Source organism: Gymnoscopelus microlampas, assembly GCF_963454915.1.
Source record: "Gymnoscopelus microlampas genome assembly, chromosome: 8".
NCBI lineage: Eukaryota > Metazoa > Chordata > Actinopteri > Myctophiformes > Myctophidae > Gymnoscopelus > Gymnoscopelus microlampas.
The window spans coordinates 42,328,099-42,354,593 of NC_139945.1; the positions used below are offsets into that span (position 1 = coordinate 42,328,099).

Sequence of the window (26,495 nt, forward strand, 5' to 3'; positions counted from 1 at the left end):
TATGACCAGATATACAGTCTAGGAATTACGTACTTCTGTAGTCAGAAGGAGGAAGTTAGCACATTCCTGGTTCTCTCAACAAAAGTCAATGTGATTTTTGCATTTTATTTATCATCCTTGCCAAAAATAAATGTTTGTGTTCAGGGAGCAACACAACCCACATTATGCATGTGTGCAATTGTTTAGTGCCGGGCCATAACCTGGTGGGACGCTTATCCCATAGCCTGGAGCGATGATTGCTTTGCGATTATAAATAAAATAAATTACATGTATGCAGTTGTCGTTGATATGGGATCTGGCAGCATGCACATGAAATAGAACACTGATTGGCCTTGTAGTTTAGAATACTCGCTATGGACAGAAACACACATACATACATACAGTACTCAAACACGCAGACAAACACAATTGAATACAATAATTCTACCTGGTGGAGATAATAAGTGCATGTATGGTATCGTCTCATGAGCATCTTACTCGTAGTGAAGCCTTTACTGGGTAATTTAAGTGTGTGTGTGTGCGTGTGTGTGTTTGTGTGAAAGAGAGAGAGTGAGAGAGGTTTGATGACGGGAGTGCGACAGAGAGATGGATTTAGATAATAGTGACAGAGAGAGGAGAGATAATAAAGAGGGTGCTTGTACAATGTGCCAACTGCCGCTTTAAGTCCAACGCATTGTGATTGTGTGTGTGTGTGTGTGTGTGTGTGTGTGTGTGTGTGTGTGTGTGTGTGTGTGTGTGTGTGTGTGTGTGTGTGTGTGTGTGTGTGTGTGTGTGTGTGTGTGTGTGCATGCGCACGTGTGCGTATGCGTATGCTGTCTATATGTGTGTATACGATACGATCATACTTTATTGTCAGTTTGCACTGAAATTTGTCTTGCGACCCAAACAGCCATGTATGCAACATATAACAGTACACACATTTGACATGACACAAGAAAACAACAAAATACATACATAAAGACATGCAAAGACAAGAGCAAGTGTGTGTGTGTGTGTGTGTGTGTGTGTGTGTGTGTGTGTGTGTGTGTGTGTGTGTGTGTGTGTGTGTGTGTGTGTGTGTGTGTGTGTGTGTGTGTGTGTGTGTGTGCGCGCGCGCGCGCGTGCGTGCGTGTGGTTGTGTGTTTGTGTGTGTGTCAGGCATGTATTTTGGCCATGCATGTATTAACTGCAACTAGGGCTATAATGTCGAGAAGCCTGCCATCGTTAGGACTTAGTATTCCATCCCACCCAAGCTCCTTACTGAGTGGACAGCTTAGCCCTTTGATCCGCATTTTGATATGGATCCAAGCCCTGTCTCCTGAGTGATAATTGGTGGTGGGAGTGGTAGTGGCTGGCACAGCCCCACAACCCCTCTGGTCATTCTGGATTTAAGCAGGGTGACATAAGGTCACCTGCATGCAGCCGTGAGACCCATGGCATCATCGCACTTGGATGCTATATTGATTATTCCCATCACCAAATGCGTAGTCTGCGTGCTTACTGTCATATCTCACGTGAGTAGCTTGTACTGTACTCAACCAATCTGCCAAAAATGAGAACGGTACATACCGCAAACTGTACAGGAAAATAGGGCATGTGAGAACTCCTCTCCTACTGCCTATGTCGGCAACTTATGTTAATTTGTTTCCCGAAAATGTAACGGTATCCATATCTGAACATGGCTTATGAGACCAATGCTTTTTATTCATTCAAAAGCTGCTTAAGTTCTTTCAACAATAAACTGCTCTGTAATATGAGTATACAGGATCTGTTATTATCTGCATAAATGCCTTTCTTTGTCTCACTTCTGTGATAATGTTTAGACAGAATCAGAATAAGAATCAATCTTTATTGTCACATCACATTACAAGTAAGGTGGGTGAAATTCTTAATTGTGCAGGTTCATCATTGCAGTTTAAAACTGCAAATACTAAAGCGTACACAGCTGCAGCCTTGCGTCCGCGCCGCCTTAAGTTTCCCTCCTTGCTCGAAGTGTGAGTTGGGGGGGGGGGGTTGGATGGGCAAAAAAACACTACTTCCATGCCATGCCTCCAGAGGGAGACAGCGCATGGGCGGAGGGAAAAAAAGGAGGGGGGGGGGTTAAGACAGGAGGTAATGGGATAGACAATGCAGTCTTTCTTTATCAACAATAGATATGATCTAAAGATATTGATCATTGCTAGGCAGTATGATTCAGAATCTAGTTGAAAAAAATATATACAATTCCAATCAGATATGTTTGTGGGCAGTAGCCTTAATTGTAGGAGGTGAACTGAATGGCATTTTCTGTTTATAAAAAGATCTAGGTATACTTAAACAGATAACAATGTAGCCATTAACTGAACTGCATACATAAATAATATTAAATAAATAGCTGGTCATACCTGACAGGTTACAACTTATTGTATTTATTATATCCACCAGGCCGGAATGGCCCGGTTCTATAATCATACAATTTTAAGCTAAGAGCCAAAACGTTTTAGTATAAACTGTAATTAGTAATGAACCCGTCCTACAATATAACCAGTAGACATTTTGTTTTCTCCAAGAATATTACGAGTTGGGTTGTTGGACACAGAACCTACAGTTCAACAATAAGTTGCTTTGAATTTAAATGTAATGCACTTTACATTACAGTACATTAATTACAATTTAAGAAGTGCTGTGTGCACTACAGCCTTGGGTAAAATAACACGTATATGTTAATACAATATTGATAGTTATTATTCAATTCAATCCTTTATCGTATCTGGAAATATACAAATTAATATATCGGATCGGGTGCATTGAATCAGTGCATCTGTAGTTTGCAAAGTTGTAATTGCGCATTGTGTGTGTGTGTGTGTGTGCGAGAGAGAGAAAGAGATCCGAAATGCTTGAATGAAATGGCAGCATGGCAGTCAAGCCAAATTTTGCCCCTTTCCGTGCCTTTGTGATGTCAACGGGACACACCAGGGGGGAAAAAGGCATACTTAACTATTTTTTGTGACTTTTCCCACATTTAAACGACCAATACATGCTCATATTGGTGTAAAGAGGGTAATAGTGAGAGAAGAGAGACAGAATGAAGAGGTGTGAAGACAGTGAGAAAAGCAATTAGCTGCCAGTAATTGCTCTCATTAGAAAAGATTGGGCGGATTTAGCTAACTCCAGGACCAATGGTCTCTGAACTGCACTGCTTAATGGTCGATGGTGGGGAGGTTAAAGCCATGGTAGCAAGTGGCAGCCCTCAGACTGATAGCAGTGGTGTTACTGATAAGACTGGGGCCTATCAACAGGCATTTGTCTCATTCCCACATCCCCTTCACACTTTTAACTGCTTGCTGTGGGTTGTGTGAGTATGACAAATACCCCTTTCACACAGACGTTAATGCTCTGTGTGAAAACCACAGGTTTATTCACTGCAGGTCAACAGTAGGTCCCACCGATATATTGGTCTAACCGATATACCAGGGCATCCCGCCAGAATTCTGTTAGTGCAAATGAATTACTAAACAACGTGTGAAAATACCAAAATGCACAAAGTAGCTTATACGCCTTCCGAATGTAAAAGCCTACGACTTTGGAACCGTCATTGACATTATTTCTATTTATACAATTGGCTTGTGGTTCGACACTTCTTGTTTATCCACATTCTTTGTTGAGCTTCTTTCTAGTAGACCAATTTCCTACACATTTTGCCGAAAAATCAATCATGCCTGTAGCCATTGCATAGTCTACTTTTAATTGTTCAGCATAAATTTGTATTTGTTTTCTGGCCCATATTTGACACACTCAATGACTATTTCTACATCCTTACGCAACATCTTAAACCGGAAAGGTAGAGCCATATGAAATCCGTGTTAACGGAATCGCGGACGGAATCGCGGAAATGACCAATAAAAATGGAATTGGAATAAAACACGGAATATTGCAGAATTTGAAAAAAAAAAAAAATCGCGGTAAAATATTTTTTTTTACCGCGAATTTTTACAAATCCACGGGACACCACCATTTTGCATGGCCACATCCTACTTTATAAACAGTAAAATCCACGTAGAAATAGTCTTAGAAAGACGATAGAAACAAATACATGCGCGACGCCATTTTGCGCATGCTCAGACCGAAGTCACCGAATTATTTTGGGAACATTTTTGCGTATAACACAACAAGGGCCATGTATGGACTGTTATATCTTGAACATTTATTCATTTCCACTTACCAGACACTTTTTTTTATGGTAAAAATGAGCATAAAAAGCAAAATACAGAATTCAGAAATATTAAAATGGAAAAAACAGAATTTGGGAAAAAATAAAACGGAATTGGGAAAAAAATAAAACGGATTTCATATGGCTCTACGGAAAGGGTCTAACGCGCATGTGTGTATGCAGACACACGCTGGACGCACTGACTACATGATTACGGCAGCAGCAACTCAACACGCCAAGTAGCAGGACGACACTTTAGCTTTACTTTCGCTCGGCATAGCGTGAACGGCTGCACACACACGCACGCAGGCACGCACGCACGCGCGCGGAATGTCCGGTAGATGTTTGTTTTAGGGGGAGAGAAAAAACGTGAGTCCCTCTTGCTGAGCATAGAAAACAGTTGGACGAAGGGATCAGGCATCCTTATAAAGAAGTAGCCAACTATTATAACATATTAAAAATGCAAACACACCCGATATATTATAACTCTATGAACACGCCCGGACAGGACGCAGGCATTCTCTGGACAGCACATCACTTGCAATTCCCTTCCCCCCACTGTTTTCTTTTTATAAGTCCTCCCCGTTGTGCTGTGTGTGTGTGTGTGTGCGTGCGTGCGACTGCGCGCTCATCTGCGTGCCATGTTGTGCCAAATACGCATAGCGTAGCGTTTGTCATTTTATGTACAACAATAATGCATGCAGACTGCAGACGTAAACCACACCTGAAAAGACTTGAGGCAGCCGCTTCATTAGTGAGCTTATTTCAAGCGCTCATGTCTTCATATAGATACCCTAGCATGTTGAGAACAGGAATAGCATGGACAAACCAACGTGATCCAAGTTTCCTGTGAATAATCAAATATCCGGCCTGCCCAAAACACTCTTATGGAAACCTCTACCACTCACTATTCCTCACTCTGTCCATCTGGTAATCAGGTTAGCATTGACCTGACACCTATGAAAGGAATCCACTCTGGATGTTGAATGATATGGCCATTTTCTTTGAGAAAACACTTACAGTAGCACTCACTGTTCCTGGGAGAGAGGGGCCAACTGAAGGTTGAAATGAGACGATGGAAACAACAACAGAGAAGAAAAATGGAAACGGAGGGCAAAGATTTTTCTTGGTCATCAAGAGACCCACACACAAGAATACCTTTTGTGGCCAAATGCATCATTCTACTAATCGATCCCTGATGCAGAAATTCTGGTGGCCACAGTATAGACCGAAACTGTATACAAGACAAATGATTAGGCAGCATAATATGTGCGTAAGTGCGTGTGTGCGTGCATGCGTGCGTTGAAGTGTTGAGTGCCTATGCAGACTGAAGCAAGATGTAATTAAGAAGAAGAATGTCTCTGCCCTCCTCCAACTGTGAGTGAAGCAGCGATATCTGGTCGGTCCTCATGCAGTGCAATCATGTCTAATATTCTGTGCAGTCCCTGATAGGGGTGAGGGCAGGGAATTATGATAACACTCTGGCTCTTCTAATGAGTACCGAGTGGCCATGCCAGTTCAAGTTCACATGGTGCCGACTTGAGTTCAGCAAGGACGACTGCTGCTACTCACTCACAAACTCCAGCAAACTTTAAACAAACAGACTGAACCATATTTCTCCATTTATTTATCTTGACTGCTGAGGAACAGTGCTATACTTACCTCTCAATGATGTCAGCAATGACACAGGCAAACATCTGCAGGCCCTCCGGAAGCTGCAAAGCCACTGGAGAGTAGAGACAGCGAGGGAGACAGGTAGAAGTAGAGAACAGATAAAAGGTTACACACTTGAGCTGTGAGTGACAGCAACATGTTATTTAATACTTCCTAGACAGCAGAGCTATACACAGTTTCTGCCATTAGCTCAGAGTGTTTCACTGACAGCCTAGAGTGATATCTCAGGGCAATTTCCCCCTCTGCCACTGCATTACTGCTGGGTTATCTTTCTGACTGATGGACTGTAGGAAATATGACCTAAAACAATCAGCTCAATTGTGTTATTACAACTCGTGTCTTCTACAGATCCATTAAAGTCACCCTTTATTCACCTGTCTCTCTCCATGAATGCCACTGGCTTTACGAGTCACACTATTATGGCTTCCTGTTGTGCAATGCATTTTTGTCTCTCAAGTCTGGCTCTCGTGCAGCATTAAGATGATGTGGATAAATGTATCAAATCACTATGAAATGGGAATCAAGCATCCATGTTAAGAGGGTGTTTCTGGTAGAACGTATTGAAGTGTGACACCGACTGGAGTGAACAAATGGAAACAACCTTGTGAATAAACTGGCTCATTTGTCAAATAAACATGACTTGTTGGTATGAGAAACTACACCTCAACTGTATTCCTCAATTAACCTAGGACTAATTGCTTAAAAGCTGCATGTGATATAATAATGTTTTTTGAAAACATTTAAAAAAAAAAAACATATATCCCATGAATACAGCAGATTACGTGAAATCCATGGGGTCCTGTAGAGGCTTTGTTACACCACATCAAACTACTGTCTCATCACAGCTTGATCGGATATCCTGAGCTGTTGTCTTGGAAACAGAGCAATGTCCTTATCGGTGATACAACATATTGTGCTAAAGGAAAGCACTCACCAAGAATATTGTGCTAAAGCAGGGGTCTTCAACGTTTTTCAGCCAAAGGACCCCTTATCTGAGAGAGAGATGAAGCAGGCCCCCCTACTACATATTGTATAGAATTGTGTTGCAGATTAACCCATTAAGACCGCATCTGTGTGTCATTTTTAGATTTCTTTGGCTATTCAAAAATAGCAGATATACAAGCTCATAGCGCGGCACTCGAGCTTGTAGATCTGCTATTTTTGAAAAATCGTGAAAATTGGTGGCAAAACCTTCGATTATATATTTTTTAAAGCGAACATTTGTCAAATATTTAGTTCCAGGAACCCCCAGAAGCAAAGATTTGAGTTACAAATGTCAGCCAAAAAAAAATAAAGAAATTCAAATATTTGCACAACTTTTCATTTTTTTTTTCAAAAATAGCAGATCTACAAGCTCATAGCGCAGCACTCGGTGCCGCGCTATGAGCTTGTAGATCTGCTATTTTTGAATAGCCAAAGAAATCTAAAAATGACACACAGATGCGTTCCCGGTCTTAAAGAGTTAAACTGGTTCATATTGATTTAATAGATTATAGACTTCATAGACTTGTTTGATAGCACTATCATAAGTGTATGTTAATGTGTATTTTCAGACATTTAACCATCAATACTTAGTAAACCTGAACTTTCACTCTGTACTTAGTCTGCTTTTTCCCCCTCCTCTACACCAAACCTCTTTGCCAAAAATAGCAGATCTACAAGCTCACAACGCCTCGCAGCTTGTAGATCCACTATTTTTGGCTAAAGTTCAAGGGATGCTAGGGTTCAAGTAAAAAAAAAAAAAAAGTTATCATATCACAAAGATTTGGTGGCCCCCCCTGCAGTATCTCTGAGGACCCCCTCCCGGAACCCCTGTTGAAGACCCCTGTGCTAAAGGAAAGCACTCGCCGTGAATATTGCGCTAAAGGAACGTAATCGCCATGGATGAAAATGTACTCTTATGCATTCCTTTATTCTCAGAAAAGGGATTATAAACATTATAGTACTGATGTACTGTATGGTCCAAGTCTCTCATCAACAGTCCATTGTTTTTACAAATGCTCTTTGATCCTATGCCATTAAATGCCATAATTGAAGGAATAATTTGTTTGGGATTCAACAGGAGCCCACACAAGCATGCAATACAGTAAACGGTCAGCATTCAGGCTTCACCACACAATGAAGTCCATGGAGCTGAACCCGGTTTCTGAGGACAGGGGCTTTGTTTCAATCACCCATGACCATTTGTCACCGTCACACCTTGCGTTCATAAATCTATCAATGCTTCAATGGACACTAACAATTCAGGGACATTAGATGCAGCACACAAACAACACCGCCACACAGCCATACTTGATAGAATTTCCAAACTCCAATGCCAGGCAGCATTAAACAATAAAGGCTGGGACAAACTAAACAGCCAAGGAGAGAGGGGAGGAGGCATGGACATGAGACGGAGTGATGGATGGAGTAGCGAGGAGAGGAGAAGAGAGAGCATGTCTTTCTGATGAAAGGTTAAGGGATCACAAAGGGCCCATGTAGACAGACAGAGACAGATCATTACCTGGGAAAGGGCGAGTTTATTAACGGAGAAAGGTTTCAGAGCACGCCACAACCACAGCTGACAGCGGCAAAGAGCTTTTGCAGTCTGTTCTCCACAGCTAAAGGTGAGTCAAATGCTGAGGGGACTTTGTATTAGGGATGAGTTCAAATGTTCGAATATTCAAATGGTTGTACCAGTCTCCAAATCTGATTTTTATATTTCACATTCAATTTAATATATTTACATATATATAAATATTTAAAGATTATGTAAAGGGCTAATTGTCGCTGTTCTGGTAGTTGTTGAGAGATAACACCCGACATTCCGGCTTGGCCAGATGATTAAACACTGAGGCTAAGCCGAGGTGTTTAATCATCCTAAAGGACTACCGGTGCGGCGACAATTATCCCGCTTATTGCACGACTACTTACTAAATAAATGAAAATATTGACCCAAAAGTAACAACAAAACGAAGTATTTCCTTGCTTACGGTAATGAATGATTCCAAAAGTGTTGCACGGTTGCCTTGGAAAACAGTGTTTTCCAAGTGTTGATCAAATAGAATAGTTTTGGTTATTGAATCGTCTATTTCTGCTTCAAATGTTTTCAAAAACATTCTTGAAAGCAATGTTTAGTTGTACAGTAAATTAAATGTGTTTGTTTACATACAGTAGCTGTCATGTTGGATACAGCATAAAATTCAAGCAACACAGATTGATAAGAAAGAGTAGGTGCTCTGAGGCTTTGATTAAACAGCAGTCAGCAGGAGGTAGCAAGCTGCTGAATTCAGCGATTGACTAATCAGAATCAAGCATTCAACCAAGCTGTGTAATAAATGTAAATATTTAATGAATGGTTTAGTAACATCTGATCTAACAGATGCACATGTTTTATTGTTTATGTTGCTGAAAACCAGTTGATAGACCAATGCAATGCTGTTATTTTCATTTATAGTAGGGTCTAACAGCTGTGCCAATTATCATTAGTGAGGATTATCTTAAGTATCGATTATCTGCCCAGATGATTCTGTAGTGTGAGGGGTGTTCATACAGTAGATCAAATCTAAATAAAACTGAAAACTGAACTGAACTGAATCTTAAACCTTCCGATCTCAAATCTTAAACCTCCCGATCTGCTCACAGATACATCGGGCCACCCTGATAATTGTTTTTTTAATTTTTTTTATCGTTTATCCCACGATTTTGTAACCCATTTTTTCACCCAGTGCCAATTGCCTATGTAATCCTGTGCGCTACTTTCCCTCTGCCAGCCTAGGGAGAGCCCAGAACTGAGCTCATGCCTCCTTCAATGCATGAGGATCTAGCAAGCCGCTTCTTATCACCTGACAGGGGGGAGTTTCCCCGGTTGGACGTAGTGCGTGGAAGGAACACGTTATTCCAACCAGTTCCTTTCCCCTCCATCAGGCGGATTACTGCATGTTTTTGTGAGGGTACCTACCCTAGGGGACACGGGGAGAACATGCAAACTCCACACAGAGAGGCCCTTTCGCCAACCCCACCTAGGATATGGGCACTGATGACGTGGAGGAGAGGACACGCCCACAGCGTCCCCTTCTAGCTGTGAGGCGACAGCGCTACCGACTGTGCCACCGTGCCCCGGTAAATGTTTTATTGTTGAAATCGATTAGTTAAGTTTCACTACACAGTCCTGTCTGAAATAGCGCAGGTGTCTGAAATGCTTATTGTAAGATTGGACCATTTCTTTCTACTTTCGTCTTAGAATGAGAGCTGTGAGAGAGAGAGAGGGCGATTGGAGTCCACTCAAAACTCAAAAATAGGTAGCTCCAAATTGAGGGAGATGGCATGTAATGGACGAACTGCACTCAAATCTCTTGCTGTACTCTTCCCTGTTGATGTGCCACTGAAATGAAAGTAGCTTTTGTCAAGCTACCCAACTACATGGTGAAAAAAGTAGCTGAACTACTTGAAAGCTACATAATTCTGAAAGTAAATGTAAGCTAGACACACTGATGGGTGAGATCATTCACCTGAAAGAATGGTACCAGTCTCTTTATTGCTTTAACATTTTCAAAAAGCTACAATCAATTAATTATAAATCTCTTTGTACTATGAAAACCTTTTTTTTACTTTAGATTTTTTTTTTTTTTTTTTTGATACTTAACAACATTTCAACACCAGATTTTTTTCAAAGTACATTTATTGTGAGCTAATTTAACACTTTGACCCAAGTGATTTTCTTAAGGGTGAATTTAACTTATCTATGTATAATTGGGCAGCAGTCATGGCAGCTGGAAGGCTACCTCCAGGCGTCACTTTAAGGGGGAAGTACCTTTGCACCACAAAATAAATACAATGATAACATAATAAATGAACCGTTTAACCAACCAGTTACACATTTCTTAACGGTTCCCGGTTAAACCATGAACCTTTTTTGTTTGTCTGCCTTGTGGCCCCCGACTTCAAGTAATTTGATAATTGTGGCCCCCTGCCTAATCTAGTTGAATACCCCTGCTATATGACATGGTTACTGTATGTATTCTTATTATTCATTTTGTCCTGCATAATGCAAGCTTTGTTGAGGGTGTATACGGTTGTGTATACTGTTGTATATTTTGTTCATCCTTGATGGTGCTTCTTTTTTGTGTGATGTCTTTACCCTGCTGTATCTGCAGAACGTGTTCTTGCCCTGTAACTGTATTTTAACTGCTGTGCTGCCTTTGGCGACTGAATTTCCCTCGCAGGATCAGTAAAGGTCTCATCTTATCTGGATACATGCCTGGAATCGCCTGCTGCTTTTCACCTGCCAGTGGGGAGCTTCACCGGGACTACGTAGCGTAGAACATAACCCCACTGTTGACAGGCCGTGGGGCCCTTGGCCAATCTGACTGGTGCCCTTGACCAACCTGAAAGTGTCACTGGTGCAGCGGCAAAGATAGCCCTCACTGTCTGGGTTCCATCCTGCTTGCACGTATGGACACCTGGTCAAGCGGAGGCACTGCACAGGATTTAAACCCTTAGGGCCCTATCTTGCGTGCCACCTTACCCCAGCCATATTTTACTATTTTGAACTAGCCGATCTACAGTACATCGACATATTGTGAGCTTGTAGATCGCTATTAGAACAATTTTAAAATAGTAACAAATGGCAAAAAGGTTTAGGGATAATGGGTAAGGCAGTGCTGCAAGATAGCCCTTAGGGCCCTATTCTGTGGCAGGCTAAACCCCTAACCGTTATCCGTGATTTTCTACCCATTACCCGTTAAATACGGATAAGGGAGCTGGTGCGATGCCGACACCGTTATTTGCGGGTATTCTGCCCACACACACGGGTGCGGCTTTGGGAAAGCGCACAGCGGATTTAAAAAACACCCGTAAGGGCTATTATTTGTCAATTCCTTGTGTCAATTGTATATATATATAAGATGATAGTCTATTTAAAGAAGACAATTTGTGCATCACGCAATGCAATGCTCCAATTTACACACGTCAGTTTTATTCATCGATTATGCAAGAAATAATGAACTTGTTACAAAAATATAACATTCTCTCTAATCAGTAACATGTAGTGATACTTATATCTATCAAATGTGGTTTTATTGAAAGGCAATCAAAGTCCAGAGCTTAAAAACCAAACATTGGGTGTATGTTTCCACGATTAATCCTCACTGTGTGCTGTTGCGCACAGGACCTGTGTTGCCAGAATTTGTGAGAGAAATAAGCAACCAGGTCTATGAAAACAAGGCCAAAAGAAGCGACTATAGGCCACATTCAAACCTATATATGTCGTCCATTAAACAATGTGCATATCTATATATGTTGGCTATTTGAAAATAGACGATCTACAAGCTCACAACCGTTCTACCATTATTTACAAGCAACTTCAGAACAGGCAACACTGCAGACAGGGAGATAGGAGAGCGTATATTAGATTGGGGATAATGGCTGGTGCAGTCTTCTCTTAAAGGTAATGGCATCTGGCACAGTGATTGGTTTTATCATTGTAACGCCGAAACCACACCTAATGTAGCGGGTAGCGCAGGTGTTTAGCGGGTAAGGGAGGTGTCCCAGAATAGGAACTTTTGCGGGGGAACGCCCCTTGCCTAGTCCTAAATCCGATATTAGTGGCGTTTGCAACTTGAACCTAGAATAGGGGCCTTAAGTGTCCAGTGGTCAGCAGGAACTTCACCTGCATCACCTAAGGGTCTGTATTTAAGGAGTTTAATCAATTTAATTCTGTCCCTTTTTCTAAGAATGTCAACACCAGGTCTCTTCAGTACATCTTAATTGGATGTAATGCATGTTTAGCTTGTTAGGTGGACTGTCAATCAGAGTACTCAAGCACAGTGTGAGATATGTGCTTCATTTCTGTATGGCATTGCACTCCAGTCCAGTAATGAGCTTTCATAGATATAAAGCAATCACAGTGAGTTTTCACTGTCCAATTTCACAGTTTCAGAATCAGAATTACTGTCATTGCCAGGTATGTTCATACAAGGAATTTTGCCATTTTCTCCAAAATAAGGTGTAACCATAAAGATGCTACAAACTACTGTATATACAATATGCAATATACAGTACAGTTTGTGTCATGCTGAGGCGAGGCAGTGTACACGTGTATTTGTATTGTGATTCACCTTTAAAGAAACTTGGAAACTAGTTACAAACACAGACAGTATATAATATATCCACATGTTCCCGCACGCACGCACACACACACACACACACACACACACACACACACACACACACACACACACACACACACACACACACACACACACACACACACACACACACACACACACACACAATTGGCCCATGATCACCTTGAATGTCAGCCTGGCAGTCGGTGTACTGACCGCTGTCATGTTTTGTACCAAGAAACACCCTGTAGACTAGAGACAGAGGTGAAAAGGGGCTGCCTGAGATTGCTTGCTGGGGAGCCTTTCAGGACTTGTGCATGGGAGTAAAAGAGAAGTAAAACCTAGCTGTTGGGGGGGAGGTTTAAGGAGACTGTCTTAAGCTGTTTCTGATATGAGAAAAGGTGAGTTTAAGACACAAAGCAAACAGCACTTACAAGTCACCAGCAAAAAAAATGATTCCGGACCCTACTCTACTCCGTTTAGTGTAGAGGGAACATCTACGGCTCAGAAGGATCAGTGTCTGACACTCCTACTGTCAATCACTAAAAAGTGATTGACAATCACAACAAAGTGATTGACAGGAAAAGGTCCAATTCACATTGCAAATAGCTTGTGGCCTTGTGCAATAACAAAAACAAACTCTATCAAACTAGTGACAAGCATACAATTTTAAAGCCTGCACTGCTCAAACCTTTATGCAAAGATTTTTTTTTGTGTTTGTTTGCACAAATATAACTGTGACTGTGCAGCACTTTCCTCCTAAAACCCCATCCACCTTCCTGAACAGTTGAAAGGTAGCTTTACCAAGGGGCACGGAAGCTAAATGGAAGGAATTTGGAGATGTCTAGAAAGGAAATAGTAGCTGTGCTATAACCTTTTGATTATTTACAGTGCAGTCATTGGAAGACTTTCAGAAACACAAACAGTTCCCTTGAAGCGTGTCAAAGCCTCTCCAGGGAAACACTTTCATGGTTCCTAGAGGTACCCACACAGCAAAATACTGAGTGTTAATTTTACTCTGAAAGTAGACTTTCACAGTTAAATTAAGACTCAATATTTTGTTCACTGTCCACCTACAAGTTAAAAGAAAGCAAGTTCCATTGAAAATGGTAATAATGAGGTGAGATACAAATATAAAAGTAAGGTCAATTTGAGCATGATTTCAAGTAGTGGGCAGCTGCCAGACCCATTTTTGTCTGTTATAAATAGAGAAACTCACTCTCACTGCCCAAAAAGCCTAAAGTATTTTAGGCAGCCAACTGAGCCACCTCCTCCCCACCAGTTGTTTAAGTAAAATAGTCAGATTTTCGGTATTTTAAGTTATACTTATTCACAAATAGTTCCACTAAAAAGGTGCAGTAAGTGATTTTCTTTTGTTAAAGTAAGTGTTACATAACTATATTCTGATAGTAATCATTGCTATAGCGTGTTTGTTTAGTAAGTAATTCATTTTCAGTTCGGGATTCCAATTTTATCCGATCAGGAGAGATAAAGGATACAGGATAAACAAGTCAAATTGGAAGTGATGACCTAAAGAAATGAGCAGACAAAATTGGAACTGGAACACAATAAACACATACAATTTAAGCTGATAAATGGGTACTCTCTCCTGATTGGATGAAATTTAAAACCCACCTGAAATATATTTTCAAGAGCTGGAGAAATGGTGAAACCCCTGTTACTAAACAAACACTCTATAGCAATGATTACTATCATAATATAGAGCTTTAACTTGAACAAAACGTTTTCATATCACTTACCCTACCTTTAATACAAGTATGCATATGAACTTATGAAGGCTGCACACAACCTTAACCAAAAACATTATGTACTGTATCAAAACAACCCAAAATATTGTTGTTAACAGAGCCACTTACAACACAATCTAGACTACTACTGTACCACCGGTGATATTCGAAGAGTTCAAAGACTGACAAAGGAACAGATGGACACAAAGGATGGGAAGAGAAGAGGACAGACAGCAGCAGACTCTCTGAGTCTCAAGAGAGATTACGTGGTTTAATGAAAACATCACAGCAAAAAAACAATGCCAGACAGGCTGTCGTAAACCTAACACCACCCATGGGGACATGGACAACAACAAAAAAAAATCATCAAAAAAGAAGAAGATTCAATTGTCCAGGCATGCCACCTGCAAACTCCCCCACAGCATGAGACTCTATGCATTTTGGACATTAGCATTAGTAGTCACTCAGGAACAATTTTGCCTTCCCTCAGCCTGGAGGGAGCCCTTGAAACACTAGTCATGCTCAGCTTCACAGGAAATAGCCAAAAAGGAATTATGCACTGACCAATTATTAGTCTTCAAAGAAAATTGCATAAATCCTCATGTGTGAAGCAGGGTCTTTAATTGTGTGCAGTAGGCTAAGATTCCGAAAATGGTTCAAGGAATATTTAAACGTGCTGTTATTTGTGTGGCTGGCTTGGTGTACTACTCATGCTGTTATTTTCTCTGTTTCTCTATTTATTATGGCAATCAATTCATGTAACTAGAACTTCGGCCCCGCTGTGCGGGGCCTCAGCTCTAGCGCCCGCGCCCACTTGGCAGCGCATATCAGTGGCGTAGCCAGTGGGGCCATGGCTCGGTCAGTAAAGACCCTGTAGCGCGTCTGATATGTGGCATAGAGGGGGGGATTTTAAATTTCCAGAGAAAACATCCGTGGGCTACCATTGGTTCAGCGATCTGTGCGCCCGCCCTGTGCCCCTCCTCCTCCCCCAATGTGCAGTATTGAGAGCCCTGACGTCACAACATTTGGAGTGATGGCCACTGCACTCCGGTTGGTTGGAATACACCTAGGGCCCAGGTAGAACCCACTTATAGCCCACATGGGCATCCCAGTCAAGACCCACCTCGGCCCCACATAGAATTGCCTAGGTGGGGCCCACCTAAGGCCCGTTTTGTAGGGATGGAGCTCGTTCATTTTTATTGATAATGAGCACCTTATCGAACCGAGCTTTTATCGAGCCCACTATCGATCTTTTTCTATCTAAGTAAAAAGACGTGAGATGAAAAATTCTGAACAGAACCGGTATCTTTATTTATTGGCCAGTTGTGACAGTGAGTTTGTGGCTGACCACTATCTAAAATTAAATGATGACAAAAATTAAAAATATTTTTGCCTATCATTAAAACAACCATTCATATAATGTGCAATAAGTGTTAAATGGCTTTATATTATGAATAGTACTGTAATAATTACTATAAAATCTCCATGTCTCTTCAAGTCTTTATAAACAAAAAATGCATATTTATTTTTTCTATTCTTTTTTCTTTATTTTAACCAAAATATATCACTCGCACTACATTTTACTAGGGCCTTCAAATACAGTACTTTTCTAACAGACAGAAGGCAAGTGACCTTTTTACTTTTGGAAAATAATATTGAAGAAACGGTTAATGTGTGTACTGTCACTTTAAAAGCGCAATTTATACTTCATCGTACGACGGTGTCACGACGGTTTCACTCGTTCACGCCATTGTTTCACCACTGCACCGCACATGTAAACACAACTACGCAACCACCCGAGTGTAGAAATGGAACCAAATGGACGCTTACAGTCCCCTTAAAATTGTGATGTAGTGAGCCAATAAAATTCCTCTTCCTTGTTTCCCCGGGCAGCGCTGTTTGGCACAACTTGCAGCTATCAATACATTTTTAGACCGACATGTTTGTGCCAGCGTGGGTGATTAGATTTATTTCTTGATCGCCTCTTGTTTTGATAGTTTAGACATGACGTCATCGGCCGCTGCACTCGATAACAGGCTCGACAAGCCTAAAGCTTATCGATACCCGGGTCTCGATAAATTTATGCCCGGGTTTATAATGGACCCGGTTTTCGAGCTCCATCCCTACCGTTTTGTGGTCACAAACGGTGCTAGGGTGACCACCTCATTTGGTAGCATGCAGGGGCCTTAAGCAGCAGTAATGTAACACAAGCTTAACACAATAGAACCGAAATTAGCAGACATTACTAATTTCCCATGATGCCCTCTGATTGTGCAGCAACGCGTCGCTGCCATTATGTTACATTGTGTCACAAAACCCCACAAAATACACTAAAATGAAACTCTTCAACGGGCTAATTAGGTAGCATTGATGACATTTACCAGACTAACGTTCATACAGGTTGTTGGTAGGATGTGTAACATAGCCGTTTCAGTCACGACAACAGCGGTAGCATTAGCCGCATGCTAACGCTACTCGTTCATTAGCTTAGCTACACGCTAACGGCTCATTATAGACAGCGCTTGGCTAATAGTCATTTAACCTAACTAACAGCAACATAGTAATGGACATAAACATTCACATACATGCTTTAGACACTATTAGCAGGCTGCATTAACAACCAGCAGCAACAGAATCCAAGTTGCAGGCCACGTTAATGCTGTGTACGATGACGGTTGGCAGGTCTGTTTGTCGTATAAGCGATTTTGGGCTTATGTGGGCGCACCATCTACAATGGAGTAACTGAGCAGGAATATTAACATTCACCACACTAACGTTCATTGTTGACAAAGTGATTGCACAGCCGCTTCAGCCATGACAACCACGTTAGCGTTAGCTACATGCTAACGTTGAAAGTGCGTTAGCGTTAGCCGCATGCTAACGGCTCATGTTAAGCACCCCTGGGCACTAATCATTGAAATACAATGGTCGCTATCACAGTAGTGTACATAAACATGCGTTACATTAGTAGGAGGCTGCAGTGACCTCAAAGTCTTGAAAATATGAATGACAGGGCGATTTATTAGAGAAATGACGGTGATTGTGCTGTCCAGCTGGGCTCGCAGAACAATCACGGAGGCCAGCCGTTGCGGCGGCAGCGAGCTATGTGAGCGAGTACTTGATGCTGCTGTCTGGAAACTGCCCTAAGCATGACACGACCAATGAGAGTTAGCGCTTAGGTTGTTGCTAAGATACGGTGTATGGCACATAGCGTCTCTGCCCCATAGCTTGTAGATCTCGAACATGATTGGCGTAGCCTGCGTTGCCAGGTCTGCCTTTTGTATAAGCGATTTTGGGCGTATTTGGGCGCGCTTTTGGGGCTCGTTTGCATAGACCACGGCAGCGCTTGTTTCTCGCCCGTTTCACGGATGTGGCAAGGAAGGTGCTCAGTTTGTGTCGCAGATTATGATGATTGGCTGTTAAACGGACCATCCGGAAGTAAATTGCGAGCTGTGGAAGTGATTTGCATAAGAATTGGGGCATAATGCGTTTCATATTAATTGTACATCGTGCAAGTACAGTAACGGTATGGGAAGCAGCTGTTGTTACAGGTGGAATATTGTGGAATTTTGGGGGAAAATGTGGTTGGGCCATGTGTCTGCTTGGAGACTGGCCCCATACACTTGTCATACACTCATGTACACTCCATGAGTGTGGCCGCCAATTATGGTGGCAGGATAATAAGCGTCAATAAGCATAGATGATAAAAAGTCAAACTGCTCATCAAAGAATGTGCCATGTTTTGCCAACGTTAAAGCTTTAAAGAGGATAAAAGTGAAACATAAATTTAACACAACTGCCAGGTTATGTACGGTAACATAACTTGAAAAAAATGTCCAGCTTTTTTTCCCGCCATTTTTAGTTAACTTAACTTAAGATATGGCTGGACCACAACGCCTGACAAAAGATCAATAGCATAAACTCAATTAAACCCTTGAACTTACTAGTCTAAAATGGACAGTATCATTCAGAGCTTCAGTATCATTAGCTTATCTAACTGCTATGCTAAATTATATAGTAGATTAGAGATCCTAAGGGTTTTGATTAAACTGATATTTATGGACATAATAGTGTTTCTGATTATGGTAAATAGACTACTGTTTTAGTCTCAATAACATAGCGTCTTATGAATATCACTAACAGACATTCTGTTATCTTTCTTAACCAAAAACTTGATGGGAACGGTTTCTACCCATTCCCTTGGCTGGAAGTGCACTTCTGTAAAATGAATATGTCTGTACACAGTAAATACAGAGTGTTTCTTTTAGAGTGTAAACATTTACCCGTAAGGGAGTTTTACTATAATACTCCAGATTTTGCTGTGTAATAAAGATCTGTTCACTACCCCTTTTAGTGTAATGTAATGGTCAGGTCACACTGATTCTGTAGTGCATGGCCGCCCTGAGGTATGGGGGAGCTGTTGAAACTCTGTACCTAGTCTTGTTTTTGGCCATTAAATCAATACTGGCATTTACGTTTTCACTTAAAAAATGAGAAAAATACACTGTCATCAACACTGAGCAGCAGCACTGGATTCTACTGTACATTTTTCAGATTGTATTGATCCCTGTAGGGAAATTCTCTTTTCGGTGTTCACTCCCTCTATGCAGGTCCAAGCAGAGGGTCATTCACAGAACCCCCTTTGGAGCTTGTTAGGGATTCAGTGGTTGTGCAGAAACACTTCATCAGTGCAGAGTACTTACTTTAGGGCCTTTCAGTTGGAGAGAAAATGTGCTCCTCACTAGGGATGGGACAATACGAAAATTACATGATACGATTATTGTGGCAAAAATAATTGCGATTACAATATTATCGCGATAATCAAAATATGCTTAAAACTTAAAATGGCACTTTTGTTAACCACACCCTGCATCCCTATTCTAGGATGCAGGATCCCTAATCCTCACTGTACCACCACAAATGAAATCTCTGTGCATTTCATGTTTAAAATAATCCACTACATAAATAAGCAATATTTATATATTTGCTGCACCTCAACTTATGGTTTAATGAATGATATTTCTTTTTACAGCTAATTAATTCTACTGTGTATAGTTTCTCCTCAGTCTGGCCCTTTGGTATCCAAGTTTATTTTGTTCAAGATCTTATTCATTTTTCAATATTAGGCTTAATTCAGTTTTGTGGCCTTCACCTCTATCTTATTAAAAACAGCTATTTTGATTACGCTAATAATCACCTGGCGTAAATTCTTAACTTGCACTGTGGGGGTCCAGCACAATGGTCCAATCTACTAAATTCTTAAATGCCCCTAACGTCAGGCGCAACACCTAGCGCTGAGGGCTACGGGCACTGGATTATTCATGGGTGTGTTTTCAGCGTTAATTACATAAAACCAATCACAGTGTGTGGTGATACCAAGAACTAGGTAGCACACGAACACGAGCAGGACGAACGGACAGACAGACGGCCAGACACACACTAGACTGAGAGAACGAGAGCAATCCATGGTCTCGAAGGGCGGATCCAAACCCAGGCGCCCGGAGCAGGCGCGTCCTCCGATTGCTTCACCAATCTATGTCCCCGCCTCCCCCCCCTCCCCCCTCCCCCCCCCCCCCCCGGTCTGTGCACGGAGCAGGCTGACGTCACCAAATTTAGAGCGACGCCCCTCTGCACTCTGAATGGTTAGGAGATAACAAGCTTCAAAGACCATCGTTCCTGCATCGTTCCCCCAGACTTTTTTCTTTTGTAACAAAAAAAATGGCTGGGTTTCCGAGGCTAGACACACACAGACACACACACACTAACACAACAGAGGGGGAATGGCCATGAGCTCTCTCTCTCTCTTAGCCCAGGCGTTTCGGGCCATATTTTGATGGAATCGTGCACTTTACGATACAAGCATGAAATTTGGCACACAGTTAGAGCATGCCATAAGGAACATTTTTGGCTATAGGGCCATCGCAGATTTGTCCTGTGGTAACCATGGCAACCATTTTCCAAAATGGCCTCCATCTGCTGTTATTTTACCAATAACTCCGGTGCTAGACCACCTAGGATCCTGATTCTGGTGACTAATCCTACATTTTCAAGTATGAGGAATACAGTGGTACTATTTAGAATTGTGCTGTGGTAACCATGGCAGCCATCTTTCAAAATGGCCACCACCTGCTGTCATTTTACCAATAACTCAGGTGCTACCAACTAGGATCTTGATTCTGGTGACTAATCCTACATTTTCAAGGATGAGGAATACAGCGGTACTATTTACAACATGCTACTACCTAACTACATATATCTGGCATTCAGTTAATTAAATAATAGTAAACCCATCAAAATATGTAATGGTGTAGTAGGCCTATACAGTACATGTTTTCAAACTGACACGTGAGAGTCAAGAATGCAGTACTTCACTGTTTCTTTTATTAGTAGTAGTATTGCATAATTATTTTCAATGGACTATAAGACACAACAAAGGCAGAGTACTCATGAGTCATAACCTAATGGCATATAGACCAATTATTTGTTTACCAACATTGAGACTGGACGCACAGGTGATTGCAATCAATTCTCAACCTGTTGTTTTGGGGTGCGCTGATTTCAGCACACCCCAACCCCCTCTTGTGTGTTGGCTAGTGAGGCGTGTCCTAGCGAGACCTGATAGAATGGGTTTCATTGCGCGCATACTGGTTCCGTGCAGACTGGTTCTTATCAGTGTGACGTCGTCTGTTAAGGGGTCTATTCAATAAAGCCAGATAATCTACACAATGTTAGTTGCACAGTCCACCACAGTAGCAAAGGGCAGTACACTGAAGTGCTGCCTTAACACATCTGCATTGTCCACTGCATCCATTTTTGCAACCACAGCGGAGGAGTTCCCGAAAGGCCAGGCTCGCTTCTGTGTTTTCCAGTGCACTTCCCATCCTCCTGTCAAAATTAGAATCAGCTTTATTGTCAGATCACAGGTTTACAAGTGTAAAGAAGTGGATTAAATTATTTGTATTCACCCGTCTCCTTCCTCTTCCACCCCCATTCACCTGGGGATGGGAGTTCAGGGGCTGCAACCATCGCCTGTCCCCAACAGTGACCAGCTTGGTAGGCTGCCCTCTTTGTATGTTGAGTCAGTGCAGCTCGTGTTGGGGGGAGTCCATCAATTGTTCTGCCCATCTGGGTGAATAGCTGCTTCCGTGCCCGTTCACTGATGCCTGGCCGCTAGTGCGGTCATAGAGCAATACCACAAATCGCTCCAGAGGCTCCATCCAGTCATGTATTTTCTGTGGGATGGCAGCTAAGGAACTGAAGGCACGTGTGACGTCACCATAGGTTTTCCAGGTCTTCCATGCCATCTTCTTGCCTCTGCCTCCAAAAGATGACACTGTGTCACATCCAGTAAAGGCATGGAACATGGGTAAGGCTAAGCATCGATCTGGGCCTAATGCCCTTGCCATCTCATGAGCTGCTAAGTTACGGAAACTTTTCCCTGTTCCAAAAGCAACCCACAGCTCAGTCAAGTGGAGGCGTTGGGCTGACGTTACTGCCAGGACCAGCACATCCGTGTCTACTGTGCGTATTGTCACCTTGCTATACCCTTCCTTCACAGCATCTTCTAGGTGTAATATGACGCGAGTATCAGCCTCCTCATGTACTGTAGTTAGTTAGGTAGTTACTAGCATGTTGTGAATAGTACCCCTGTATTCCTCATCCTTGAGAATGTAAGGTTTAGTCACCAGAATCAAGATCCTAGGTGGTCTAGCACCTGAGTTATTGGTAAAATGACAGCAGGTGGTGGCCATTTTGAAAGATGGCTGCCATGGTTACCACAGCACAATTCTAAATAGTACCACTGCATTCCTCATACTTGAGAATGTAGGATTAGTCACCAGAATCAACATCCTAGGTGGTCTAGCACCGGAGTTATTGGTAAAATAACAGCAGATGGAGGCCATTTTGGAAAATGGCTGCCATGGTTACCACAGGACAAATCTGCGATGGCCCTATAGCCAAAAATGTTCCTTATGGCATGCTCTAACTGTGTGCCAAATTTCATGCTTGTATCGTAAAGTGCACGATTCTGGCCCGAAACGCCTGGGCTATCTGTCTGTTACAGAGCTAGATCCAACAATTCGCACCATTCCCCCCGGACCCCTGCAAACAATTTTCTGGGGGTCCACCAACCCCCGCGGGTCCCCGGACCGCCGCGATGCATTCGCTGGGGGTCAGAGAGAGAGAGAGAGAGAGAGGTAGAGAGGTAGAGAGGGGGAGAGGGGGAGAGAGAGAGAGAGAGAGAGAGAGAGAGAGAGAGAGAGAGAGAGAGAGAGAGAGAGAGAGAATAAAGCCCAATAGAATAGAGGGAGACACCAGTGTGTACATGCAGGTATGTGTGTGCCACCTTACTGTACTGCGTCATACGACGGTGTTGCTCGCCAAAACTAACAGACCTACAAGCTTCTGGGGGGCAAGCGAAACCCTTTAAATTAAGCTTAAGGTGCATGAATGTAAATAGCCCAAGGGACAAGGACTGACAGACACACAGATATCCATATATGGCCCGAATTTCTAGTGCTATTACATTGGTGTAAAGTTTACACAATGTAATAGCATACACGTTTACACTGTAAACGGACAGCTGTGATAGGAAGTTGAACGGAAGTGGTTCTACACATGCGTGACAGGTCTATCTGGAAGCGTGTCACACCGCCACCTAGCCGACTGGCATGCACACTACAGCGTTTTCATTCACCGTTCTGATCACCGACTCCTCATGCCCAAGAGACATCTGCGATATCTTGACATACAGTATCAGTTTATTAGGGATGCAAATGATCGATTCATTCATTAATTGATAACCTTATGGATCGATTAATTGAAAAGCTGCGTTGTTTAGGATCAAAAGGAAAATTCTTGTCCAAAACCGAAGATGAGTGCAGAAACATAATTGCCTTGATTTACTGTATATAACAGACACACACACCTCCCCTCTGCAGTGCTCTGTGAAGTCTGTTTCATTTCTCTCCAAAAGCCCTTGAATATAGATGGAATATGATTAAAGGAGCTACACCATGAATTTAAAAAATAATAATAATATTTGATATCATATTGTTTATGTCCCTCAAACGTTTTTCAAAAGGTTTGAGCCTAAATCAAGCCTCAGATATACTCATTCCAACTAACTTCTCTCTGGCTTATAAAGCACTTTCACCTGCAATACCACATTGTCCTGTTTGGCACGGGGCGCTATTGAGCCAGTTTGTATGCATGTTATGTCCTGGTTCTGTGTGGAAAAAGTAAAAAAAAAAACAAGAAAAATGAAAAAAAAAAAATGTTTTTTTTGGGGGATTTTTTTTTTTTGGTTAGAACTGAAAAACAGGAGGAATTGTTCCCAGACGTGACGTAGGGTGGGGGAACAAATCTGACGGACTGTTTTCAGACCAATTTACATAAAAACCACAGATAGCCTATGAAAGCCTGCATGCTCGAAGTCGGGTATTTGTTGGAACAGAAGAGAGGTGGGGGAGACCAAAAACACACAAAAATGAAGAAAAAGTTAAAATTCATGGTGTAGACCCTTTAAGGATTACTGTGATTATGGTAAGCTCACATTTGATATCACACACACCTTACCTGTAACTTTCACTAGCCCCCAAAAAAATAAGTTTCCAAAAATATATACTGTATATATATTTATTTATTTGTATTAACACATTGAGTGCCAATCGCGTAGACCTACGCGAACCTATTTAAAGCCGCCACGTGCCAATCGCGTAGACCTACGCGAAGTGGTCTTTTTTTTTTAATTGATTGAAAATCAATAAGTTTAATCGACTAAATTCTTAACAGCAATTAATCGATTATAGATGAATTGTTAACATCCCTAGTTTAAAATTCACATGCAAGCATGAGACAAGAGCCTGTGCATGAGACATAAGTCTGTACCATGCGCAGCCGCAGAGCGCACCATAAGGAATGCCAGAAGGATGGACTGACAAAATTCTTACTGTACATCACGAGAGGCAGGTAAGCGGTTTGAACACATGAATAAATAAAATAAAAACAGGCGCAATTCCTGTGCATCTTGGGGACGATATCATAGCACTGGCACTAATATTAGTTTTGTGCTGGCACAATGGAAACGGAAGATAAGTCCCACTGTCTAAAAATGGAATGACCAACATGCTCAATATCTTTTGACCAGTGCAGAATATGATCGGAAAATTACCAAAGTCTGGAAAATACTAAAATAGTTTGTATTCATTGTTGAAAACCGTGATCCAAGAGGCACAATTAGACGTGCCGCCTCCAGCTGCTAAATGAAACTGTCCAACTTTCATTCCAAGGAATTGGCTGAACAACAGAGCCAATCAATCTAACCACTTTATCAATCTGCCAAATGAAATGTGTATTGGGGGGAGTATCCTCACCTCTCTTAGCGTTGGCTTGTCTGACCCGCCACACCGTCTTGTGGATCTCAAAGTTATAATTTGCAGGCAAGGCTCGGATGGCATCCTGCAATTCTGGGTCTTGCAGAATCTCATCTGGAATTTGATTGGCGATCCGTCGTGGTCCTCTCACTAAAATAAAAGTAAATTTATTTAGCTGCATTGCCCTCTTAAAGCCCTATTTAAAAAATAGCTGATCTATAAGTTCACAATGTGTCACATTGCAAAGTGTAGTGACACATTGCAAGCTTAGCTTGTAGATCCACTATTTTGGGGGGGAAAAAGAAACAAAGAGACACTTAACGACAGGTAAATGTGCATTTTTTTAATTGTATTTTCTGTTTTGAGGCTGTAAAGGTTTGTTTACATTGGTTCCAGAAAACAGGATTAGCGAGTTTACCGAGGAACTGTTTAGTCCAGGGATATTCAACTAGATTAGGCAGGGGGCCACAATTGTAAAAAATAACTTGAAGTCGGGGGCCACAAGACTGTGACAACAAAACCGTTTGTTGTGTGCTATAGGTCCGAAAGGACACAATAATGGACACATTATGTCCATTATGGTAACTTATTAGGGCCTGCTTCACACTGCATCCATGCATTTTGATGTTTGATAGGAACATTTCTGTGTCAGTCCTTTGTGCACAGGCTTAGATTTTAAGAAAATAGGAAGTAGATATTTCAGTGTGTTCTGTGAATGGAAGCATCTTTGTGTGAAGATAATTAGAGGCAGGCTGGCAAGGTGACGTGTTTACATGTTCGTATGAATGAAAGTTTTTTTCATTTTGTTTTGAGCACCCGGGTGATAAGAGCACAAGCTCTTATGGATGCACTGAATTCATTTCATTTCTCAACTATAAAGTGGCAGAGTGCATTTCTCCGCCAGGCCATGCTGTGGCCTACCCAGGGAAATGTCGAGGAAGCTGTGAGGGGAAATTGCATTTCTAAGACATAGAAATGCGACTTTTTTTGGTATGCCGCCATAAAATCCACACAAAGCTAACAAATACAAGCTAATGGATGCATAAGGTCACCAAAGTCTTTGGTGTACTTAACAATATCCACTCAAAACTCAGAAATAGTTACAAATGGATGGTTTGTGATGTATGAACTGCACTCAAAAACCCCTGTTGTGCTCTTTTATGTTGACCTGCCACTGATGTAGCTTTTGCCAAGCTAGCTCTGCTACCCGGCTACATGGCGAAAAATAATAATCGCTGAACTGAAAGCTACATTATTCTGAAAGTAGAAGTAGGGAAGTAGAAGTAGACAACATTTCTGCCTGTTTCGTTTCTTTATACTATGAAAAGGTCTTTATACTTCTACTTAATACATATTTTAACACCAGATGCTTTTCTTACAGTACATATTATGAGGTGAGCTACTTTAACACTTTGACCCAAGT

At 41.8% G+C, this 26,495-nt stretch overlaps 1 protein-coding gene across 1 annotated transcript in view; it reads right to left on the reverse strand.

The window, feature by feature from the left end:
- The window catches only part of dph1 (diphthamide biosynthesis 1), an 82,590-nt gene that overhangs the window by 49,181 nt on the left and 6,914 nt on the right, over nucleotides 1–26,495 (reverse strand). The window contains exons 2-3 of the mRNA XM_084064825.1: nucleotides 25,073–25,222; nucleotides 5,831–5,894 (exon numbers count right to left, since the gene is read on the reverse strand). Of these exons, the coding sequence (XP_083920951.1) occupies nucleotides 5,831–5,894; nucleotides 25,073–25,222 (214 nt within the window). The remainder of the gene's footprint in view (nucleotides 1–5,830; nucleotides 5,895–25,072; nucleotides 25,223–26,495) is intronic.